This window comes from Lampris incognitus, chromosome 5, assembly GCF_029633865.1.
Source record: "Lampris incognitus isolate fLamInc1 chromosome 5, fLamInc1.hap2, whole genome shotgun sequence".
Classification (NCBI taxonomy): Eukaryota; Metazoa; Chordata; class Actinopteri; order Lampriformes; family Lampridae; genus Lampris; species Lampris incognitus.
The window spans coordinates 56,575,196-56,585,745 of record NC_079215.1 but is presented as its reverse complement, the minus strand read 5'-3'; the positions used below and the strand labels follow the sequence as shown (position 1 = coordinate 56,585,745).

General features: G+C 44.9%; 1 protein-coding gene across 1 annotated transcript in view; it reads right to left on the bottom strand.

Annotated features, from left to right (window-relative positions):
• sh3pxd2aa (SH3 and PX domains 2Aa) overlaps window positions 1-10,550 on the bottom strand; it is a 193,069-nt gene that overhangs the window by 30,676 nt on the left and 151,843 nt on the right. Inside the window, exon 8 of the mRNA XM_056279980.1 lies at window positions 2,664-2,777. Within this exon, the coding sequence (XP_056135955.1) occupies window positions 2,664-2,777 (114 nt within the window). The remainder of the gene's footprint in view (window positions 1-2,663; window positions 2,778-10,550) is intronic.

The following is a 10,550-nucleotide window of genomic DNA, read 5'->3' as shown; positions in this document are numbered from 1 at the left end:
TGAAAGAGACAGAGAGAGCGAGCGAGAGAGCGACACAGAGAGAGTGAGAGACAGACAGAGAGAGAGAGCAAGAGAGAGACAGAGCAAGAGCGAGCAAGCGAGCGAGAGAGAGAGAGAGAGAGAGAGAGAGAGAGAGAGAGAGAGAGAGAGAGAGAGACAGAGACAGAGACAGAGAGAGCGAGAGAGAGAACGACAGAGAGAGAGACAGACAGAGAGAGAGAGCAAGAGAGACAGAGCAAGAGAGAGACAGAGCAAGAGCGAGCAAGCGAGCGAGAGAGAGAGAGAGAGAGAGAGAGAGAGAGAGAGAGAGAGGGAGTGAAAGAGACAGAGAGAGCGAGCGAGAGAGCGACACAGAGAGAGTGAGAGACAGACAGAGAGAGAGAGCAAGAGAGAGACAGAGCAAGAGAGAGACAGAGCAAGAGAGAGACAGAGCAAGAGCGAGCAAGCGAGCGAGAGAGAGAGAGAGAGAGAGAGAGACAGAGACAGAGACAGAGAGAGCGAGAGAGAGAACGACAGAGAGAGACAGACAGAGAGAGAGACAGAGCAAGAGCGAGCAAGCGAGCGAGAGAGAGAGAGAGAGAGAGAGAGACAGAGACAAAGAGAGTGCGTGAGAGAGAGACAGAGGGAGTGAAAGAGACAGAGAGCGAGCGAGAGAGCGACAGAGAGAGAGACAGACAGAGAGACAGAGCAAGAGCGAGCAAGAGCGAGCAAGAGAGAGAGAGAGAGAGAGAGAGAGAGAGAGAGAGAGAGAGAGAGAGAGAGAGAGAGAGAGAGAGAGAGAGAGCTCTAAAAAAAAAACAGCGCCAGGCTTTTGTCGAGGAGCTGGAACACGTGACTCCGGAGTACCAGGAAATGGACAACGCAGGTAAGCTACGGGTGGTCCTGGGAGGGGGGCCAGCGGCGAGCATTGCGGCAAGACTTATATTTTCCTGCCACAACCTGAGAGACAGTGGGTGACGGCACCTATTGCTACTGTTGTTGTTTGATATAATAATCGTCGTTGTTGTTACTGTTATCATTATAGTCATTGTTGTATTGTGTTGTTGTTGTTTTACATGCTTTGGCAATACGTACACAAATGTATGTCATGCCAATAAAGCACATATTGAATTGAATTGAATTGAATTGAATTGAATTGAGCTCTTAGTGCAATACATGGCTAACATGAGATTTTGGTGGGAATATTAACTTGAAGACAGTTGAGCGGCGTTGTGTGGTGTTGTGTGACACTGTGCCTCACCATGAGTGGCTCATACACATGCACTGTGGCCAAAAAAGCAAGTGTGCATGTGTGTGTGTGTGTGTGTGTGTGTGTGTGTGTGTGTGTGTGTGTGTGTGTACATGAGAACGCCAAGATTTTCCAGTGTGCACACAAGTACGTGTCTACTTTCTCGGTACTAAATTTCACCAAATCCCCCACTCCGACCCCCCGAGTCTGACACCAGACACAGGGGTGCTCGTGGCAAAGAGAGGAAATGCCCCATGCAAACAGTTAAGGTGGGGCAGAAGAGTTCACAGCAACAGCAACAAAAGTGTTGCAGTGCAACTTAAGCCTCCCGTGAGGGTTTAAAGGAATTTTCTGGGCTGCCAAAACAGTCACCTGACTGCGGCGTTCTGGTTCGAGCAAACAGCATTAGATGTGTGGCTGGTATCATGATACCGCAAACCAGAGTCCAAAAGGTTCTGACCACACATGGCTGATCATTTCTGATTGCGTGTGTGTGTGTATGTGCGTTAGTTTGCATATACAGACACGCTAACTCTCTCACTATATGACAATAGTGCTTTGTGTTTCAGATTTGGATGATTAGTTAATAATAATCATCATTATCATCATTATCATCATCATGAGTTAAGTTGCACTTTATTAATCCCCATGGGAAACATTTATCCTCTGCATTTGACCCATCCAAACTACGTAGGAGCAGTGGGGGGGTCACAGTGTGGCACCAGGGACCGACCCCCAGGTTCTAGAGTCAGTGCCTTGTAATGGCCAGTTGCAGGAACATCTGATACCGAGCCTCACGTCTGGGACGTGGGGGAAACCCATGTGAACACAGGGAGAACATACAACTCCTTGTAAGAAGGGCCCAGATTTGCTTTCTTTCAAGGTGACAGTGCTAACCACTGCCCACCACACCACCACACAGAAAAACACAACCAGGGGGCGTCCGGGTAGCATGGTGGTCTATTCCGTTGCCTACTAACATGGGTATGGTCGTTCAAATTTGCATGTTGTCCCCGTGTCTGCGTGGGTTTCCTCCGAGTGCTCAGTTTCCTCCCACAGTCCAAAGACATGTAGGTCAGGTGAATCAGCCGTACTAAATTGTCCCTAGGTATGAATGTGTGTGTGTGTGTGTGTGTGTGTGTGTATGTCGGCCCTGTGTGATGGTCTGGCGGGCCTGTCCAGGGTGTCCCCCCGCCTGCTGCCCAATGACTGCTGGGATAGGCTCCAGCATCCCCGCGACCCTGAGAGCAGGATAAGCGGTTCGGATAATGGATGGGTGGATTTCTGAAATGATGAGTAAAAATGTGCTGACGTTTGGTTTTATGAATTTACTAATGTGTTGCTTTTTTATGTGTGTGTGTGTGTGTGTGTGTGTGTGTGTGTGTGTGTGTGTGTGTGTTTGTGTGTATGTATGTGTGTGTATGCCTTTGCTAACCCTCTCCAGTCCTGGAGGTGCTGAGATCTGAGTCATCTCTGGTTCCGTTCTGTGACTCCAGATATGTGGCTGGCACCCAACCCTGCTCCTCCGCTGTACTCACAAACCACCAGCCTGGAGGTGAGAAGGTCAAGGAGACAGACAGAGTCAGAGTCACATAGAGTCAATGAGAAAAAAATCATTAGCCCTGCCCAAAACAAACACCCCCCCCCCACACACACACACACACCCACACACCAGTTATGCAGGGTCCACAGTATGGCATCAAATAACAGTTGGCCTCATCGGTCACCCTTATAGGTACCCGTATGGATTTACAGAGTGCACTCATGTAATTCTTATGTCACCATGGTTGGACTCTTATAATCGTAGTGTAATTCACTGTTGCGGTGTACTTACCATGGCGCCAGAGTAAATGTTTGCATTAATATATTAGGTGGTAATATTTTTATTGGAGTAGGCTTTCCTCTGTATCGGTTCTACGGAGAGATCTGAGGCGGAGTCATGCTGGGCTTAGGGCTTTCGCCCACTTGGAAAGCTCTCGTCATCACTAAAACAGAGCCAGCACTGAAAGAGCAAGAGGACCCTGGAGAGACGCCGGTGTTCCTAACGCTTAACACAGCGCTCGAGTCAAAGTGTGCAAAAGCGATTGTCAGGAGAACAGATGACGAATCTATTCAAAGGACTGTCAAAGATCTCATTATGTTGACTGTTTCAGGACTATGTTTCTGTTTCTCTTCTATCGTTTTCTCTGTTTGTTTTTTCGTCTCCCTCTCACACTTTTCCTGGGATGTCTTACTCATGCTGAAGTGTGTCATGCCATGTATTACTAAATGTGCTGCTGCTGTCTTGAAAATGAGATTCTCATTGCGAGTGCTGTCACTCACACACATAGCTTACATTTGAATACAAAGCGGAATTCAGAACAAGGCAGTGTTAGGGGCAGAGGATGTGGGCAATTGTTTTAATGTGCGATGAAATTTCTGTTCATCAGATAGCTTATTCTCAACTGGGCCCAGACCCTCCTACATCTACTCTTAACTGGGCTCAGACCCCCCTACATACGCAATCACCCATTTTGCTGAAATATCCTTGAGAAAGACAGAATCCCTGTCAGAGGCTAAAGTGACCCTACATTCTGAGCTGTGACCTTGCTTTGGATGAGAGCAAGCGAAACAGAATTTTTATGGCATCGTGTTATGGTTAATGCATTACAACTGTACTTGCTTCACCCTTGCTCTGACCTAGCTTGGAGAGAAGAGACCGTGCTTAATTCTTATTTCACAGTTTCAGTCTGTGGTCAGATTTATAACCAGTCTGTTACAGTATCCACTGAATTTACAGAATTAAGAAAACATATGCCGCTTCGGGCAGCAGCCCAAACGAAGTACTTCTATATAAAAAAGGAAAGGCGGGGGGGAATCATCTACATCATATCTTGACTCCTAGCCTGTGTTGAGAGATGCTCCACGTGTTTCCTCCACAACTTTTTGGATCCATGAGGTCTGAAGCCGTGGTGTTGTGAATGGCAGGGAAAGCTGAGCATGTTGGCAGTCCTAGGCAGATGAGGCTTCCTTGACAATTCACTGCAGCCTCTGGAAGCAGCACATGCAACTGAGACTTATTGTACAGTGTAGTGTTCTGAGCTACAGGCCTAGGCAATGGGGTGTGGGTGGGGGGGGTACGTCATATCGTTGTACTCTTTTGTTTAACTCTTGGTTAACCAAGGAAATTGACAAAGAATATCATTTGACAGCTATTGACCTAAGGGAGTGGGTGAAGGTGTGAACCAGCATCCAGCAACTGCCTAGTCTCACCACAGTCCTGCCTTTCTGGTATCTGAGTGACTAGATAGAAACAGTTGGACACTCACTTCAGGGTCCTGTTTGTGGACTTGAGCTCTGCGTTCAACACCATCATCCCAGATATCCTCCACTCAAAACTCACTGGCTCACTGCACCAGCCCCCATCTGCAAGTGATTTAAAAACTTCCTGACAGAGAGGAGGCAGCTGGTGAGGCTGGGGAAAATCACGTCCAGCATCCAGACAATCAGCACTGGTGCCCCCCAGAGACGCGTGCTCTCCCCTCTACTCGTCTCCCTCTACACAAATGACTGCACCTCAGGTAACCCGTCTGTTAAACGCCTGAAGTTTGCAGATGACACAACCATCATTGGCCTTATCCAGGATGGTGATGAGTCTGCTTATAGACAGGAGGTTGAACAGCTGGCCCTCTGGTGTGGCCATAACAACCTGGAGCTGAACACGCTCAAAACTGTGGAGATGACAGTGGACTTCAGGAGGAGCCCCCCAACACTGCCCCCCTCACCATGCTCAACAGGATGGTGTCTGTGGTGAAAACCTACAGATTTCTGGGCTCCATAATCTCCCAGGACCTAAGGTGGGCATCCAACATAGACACAATCATCAAAAAGGCCCAACAGAGGATGTACTTTCTCCACCAGCTCAGGAAGTTCAACCTGCCTCAGGAACTATTGATTCAGTTCTACACTGCAGCAATCCTGTTTGTCCTCTGCACACTCATCACTGTCTGGTTTGGATCGGCCACCAAACAGGACAGGGACAGACTACAATGGACAGTTGGGTCTAAAGAGAAAATCACTGGTGCCAACCTGCCCTCCATTCAGGAGTTACACACCTCCAGGCTCAGGAAAGGGGCAGGCAACATCACTGCAGACCCAGCACACCCTGGTCACAACCTGTTCCAACTCCCCCCCTCTGGTAGGCGCTACAGAGCACTGCACCCCAAAACAACCAGATATAAAAAGTTTCTTTCCCCAGGCTGGGCTGTCATTCAAAGAACGCTTAACATTGTCAAATAAATCCAACCATTTTGTATATACTGTGCTGTACACTGTACATACACTGGTATGCTCTGTCATGTCCATCTATCTCAGGCATGTATGTAAGTAACCTGCTAACACCTATTTCAGCATCTCTGATATATTCTCTGCACCATTGCACTTTATCACCTCTTGTTTCACCTGTATAAGTCAATTCTTGTGTATATATCTGAAGATTGTTGTGTTATTGTGTTGTTATTCTATGTTAAGTACACTGAGAGAGCCATGAAAGCGGAGTCACGTTCCATGTGTGTGCAAACCTCCATGGCCAATAAACCTGATTCTGATTATGACCGGGTGCCTTACACTGGTATTTCTAACAGCAGTTAGGATTGCAACGTTGTTGAGGGAGGATTGTTGCTGATTTTCTTCTACCCTCTCCCTTTCTGGCCGATGCATTTAAACTGGCAACCCCTTTGACGTAGACTAGTGTGACGCAGTGTGAGTGGAAGTTAGAGATGTGGACATGGGGGAGTTGAGAAAGATGAGACGGACACATCTCCAAAGCTGCAGCAGCTATCACATTCCAATATAAGCACAGACAGTGAAAGGTCTACTTACACACACACACACACACACACACACACATACACAAACGATGCTAAAGCCCAGAAATAAAATAAAATAATCTCTCGTTCTCTCTGTCTCTGTCTCTCACAAACACACACACGGAGGTGAACATTTGAACACTTTGATACACACATATTGTGAGCCTAGTGAAATTCTGTTTCCATTAAATGTCCCCACAGAAGGTTCTGTCCCGCGAATGACAGAACGTAATTCAACATGCGAGCAGACAACAGGGGTTTTAGCACAGTAGCACAGTAGCTGTAGGGTAGCCCCATGCATCCTGCACTTCCCCCAAGTCAACCCAGCTTCCTGTAGCGCCTCAGTGCTCACCTACCAATTCTTCTCTGAGTCCTGCATAGACATCACTCTGCATTCTGGCTTCCTGCCAGTTCAATGTGCTTCATTATGAAGCTGTCAAGCTCTATTAGGGATCTTGTTCCAGTTAATGTCTATGTTATGGCCTGGGGTAAAAGCCTGATTCTGACCGCAGAGGTGGTGCTTACCATAAAACTGAAACTGACTTCATGACAGTTATATTATGTGAATTGAATCTAATATTGTCGATCCTGGTTCGAGAAGCCTAATATTTTTATGAATAGCACTCACCATGTTTCAACCTGCAAAATCAGCAGGGGCTGGAAAATCTGTAGGACCCTCAAATGGCTGTCAGCCACAGTCTAAAGGTGAGGCTGGTCAGTGACACCGAGGTTTGAATTCCCATACTAGCTGCCTCAGTGACTATCCCTGCTTCAGCAAAAAGCTTTAGGTTGAAATCCTGTTGATTTTGATGCTTCTTACTATCTGGCATATTTAGCTAGACGGTAAATATCGAAATCATTATCTCTTTTGAGGTTGGTCATTGTAACTGTCAGGCAGCATTAATCCTTGAAAAATAATTAAGTGCGTATTGTTTTACATCTCCAGACTAGCAGGCAAATAATGAAGAAGAAGGGAACTTGTTGAGGCTAGCAATCAATTATGTTAGAACAAGCTCACGAATGAAAATTCAATTTTTTTACAACATGGATCACCTTTTCATAGTTTCTGCCAATGTGTATATTGGTTATGCTATTATTTTACTCACTGGCTTCATTTTGAGGATTTTCAACAAGGGACCACCACTACACACATCTTCATAATGGCAACTTACCGGACAACTGAGCACAAGCCTAAAACCTGTCCTTTCAAAGCAACTGCAAAAAACCTCTAGTGCCTCATTTAGACTGTTATGGCTGTTTTCTTATTATCTATGATTTCTCACTTGCACTGGCCAGGTGGTTTATTGATGGGTTCCTGTAACCTATAGTAAGTGTCTTTATGCATACTCAGTAATCCAGGTCAGGAAATCACAGAAAGGTGAATCAGTTCATCTGGACACGTTTATTGAGATAAAACATTTCATCACTCACCTAAGTAACCTCTTCAATTTCAACTGACCACAGGTATCCCAACCCTTATAAACAATACAGTGGCATAACGACCGAAACCAACAATTGGTTTCATATGCAAATTGCTGTGACCATTAACTGGAGTTACAATGGCAATCTGTACTATTACCCAATCTTCTGTGACTAGTACACACAGGTTACTAATAACCTACTGCTGACTGCAGACAGAGGTGACTGCTCAATTTTAGTTATTTTAGACTTAAGCGCTTGCTGCCTTTAACACAGTCGACCACAGTATCCTCTTACATCGCTTAGCTCTTAGTTTATTACGTTCTTACCTCTCCAACAGAACCTTTTCTGTCGTTCTAGGTAACTCTACTTCCTTGATGGCCTAGTTGAGTTGTGGTGTCCCTCAAGGCTCGGTTCTTGGTCCCCCCCCCCTCTGTTTTATATATATATGCTGCCCCCTTGGCCACGTCATTCAAAATCATAATGTGTTTTACCATTTTATGCTGACAACACTCAAGTTGTACATGCCACTAAAACCCACAGATCCTATCAGCCTAGCAAATCTCACAACTTGCCTCTCTGACATTAAATCCTGGATGTCCAAAAATTTTCTTAAATTTAATGATGATAAGTCTAAGGTCATTCTGTTTGGTTCCCCAAATTCCATCAGCCCTTTCGTTACTAATCTTGGTGGTCTGTCAGGCAGGCTGCTGGGAATCTAGTGGTAATATTCGATGCTAACCTCGGTTTTGATAAACAAATCAAACATGTTGTTCAGTCATGCTTCCTCCAGCACAAGGTAATCTCTAAAATTAGGTCATGTTTATCAATTGCCAATCTGAAAAAGTTGTACATGCTTTTATCTACACTCAGCTTGACTATTGCGAAACACTTTACTCGGGTATCAGCAGTGGCTCCCTCCATGATCTGCACTGGTACAAAACGCTGTTGCTCGGTTCATTACCGGGACAAATAGGCAAGATCATATCACTCTTGTGCTTGCCTCCCTACACTGGCTCCCTGTTAGATTTCGAATTGATTTTAAAATTTTATTGCTTACTTTTGAAGCCTTAAACAGTCTTGCTCCTACTTACATTTCCAATTTATTGATCTGTTATATGCCCCCTCAGCCACTAAGATCTGCAGATGGAGCCCTGCTGGTTATTCCCAGGTCTCACAAAGGGTGATCAGGCTTTTTCTGTTAGAGCCCCCCACACTATGGAACTCTCTTCCTGTTCAGCTAAGACAAACCAAGCCTCTAGCTCCTTTTAAACCTTGTCTTAAAACGTTTCGTTTATGAAAGCTTTTGCAAATTTTTGACATTTGTTTTCATTTATTTATACTGTTTTTATTTTTACTCTCACTTATTTTTGTAACAATTTTGATTAACAAATTGCTTTCTCCCTTTTGCTCTTATTTTATGGTTTAATTTGTTAGTTCTTTTTATTTTATTCTCTTACAGTGTTTTTTATGTCATTTTTAACAATTTTACCCTGTTCTGTGAAGCACTTTGTAACCTTGTTTAGAAAAGGCCTTATAAATAAAGTTTATTATTATTATTATTATTATAATGCCTCACATGGGCATGCACACACACACACAGACACACACACACACACCTCATTGGCGGTGTCAACCATGCAAGGTACCAACCAACTCATTGGGAGCAGTTAGGTGTCTTGCTCAGGGACATCTCGACATTTTTGCCAGGGGAAGATGAGGATCGAACCAGCAACCCTCCAATTACCAGACTACCTGCCTGTAGTAAAACGGAAACTTCCAGAACTGTATCTTTAAATGTCAGTCAGACTTTGATTGCGTCTAAATTCTCTTAAAAATTCAGCATATTTCCTTTCCTTTTCTCTTTTCCTCGACCTAACTTGAATATATCACAGAGGTCGAAGAAAAGTTACAGGGAAAATTGGAAAGTACCTCCAGGCATGTCTTGGAGAAATCGGACGTCTTCTACTACGCGGTGTGATAAAGTTGATGACAGTGGATACTATTGACGTTCCTGTTCAATGTGAAAAACTACAAATTCAGAAAGACATTGCCTACAGAAAATGCCCTTGCACTCCATATTGTTGCCCGTATAAATCTTTAAAAATATTCAGCAGTTCCTCCCATTTAAATTGTGATTCCATGATGGCTGAATTCATCACGCTGCATAATTTGCTATTTCAAACATTCTCACCTACGTAAGATTGCAAAACTCCCGTGAGTTTTACATTTCCTTAGCTTGGCTGCTACGTGACATGTGTGTGCACCTTCCTGCTTGCTATGTGACGCCTGCTGTCACAACCAGCAGGTGAACTGACTGTGATAATGAAAATGAACAGAAGCCATTTCATTCAACATTGTAGTCTTACAACGAATTGTACAGTTACAATGAATGTGTTCTCTGCATTTAACCCATCCTATTGTATAGCCGCGGTGGGCAGCTGCAGCACCCGGGAACCAACTCCGGTTCTTCTTTCCACTGCCTTGCTCAGGGGCAATGGTATTAACCCTAACACGCATGTCTTTTTGATGGTGAGGGGAAACCGGAGCACCTGGAGGAAATCCACGCAGACACGGGGAGAACATGCAAAGTCCACACAGAAAGGACCTTGGACGGCCTAGGGTTCAAACCCAGGACCTTCTTGCTGTGAGGCAATGGTGCTAACCACTGCACCACCGTGCCGCCCAATAGCAACTTGTACTGTCCAGGAAACGAACCCGGACCTCCCGCGTGGCAGGCGAGAATTCTACCACTGAATGCCTGTTTAATGATGAAGAAATAGCATTTTCCGCCTGACTTAAGCACTTAAGACCTCACAAAGCATATATATCCTCACAATTTACATGGATGTGGAGGTAATTTGTCTTTACCTTCACTTTGACACACAAGGACACACACAACATGGATAGTGTTCTGGAAAGGAAGAAGTTCTGCTCATAGTTGATGAAAATAAATAGCCCACATTATTCTATGCATATTGGTATTTGTTTATATTAGATAGTACAACAGAAGCTGACAATGTTGTATTTATGTTTTACAGGTTGACCTGATTATT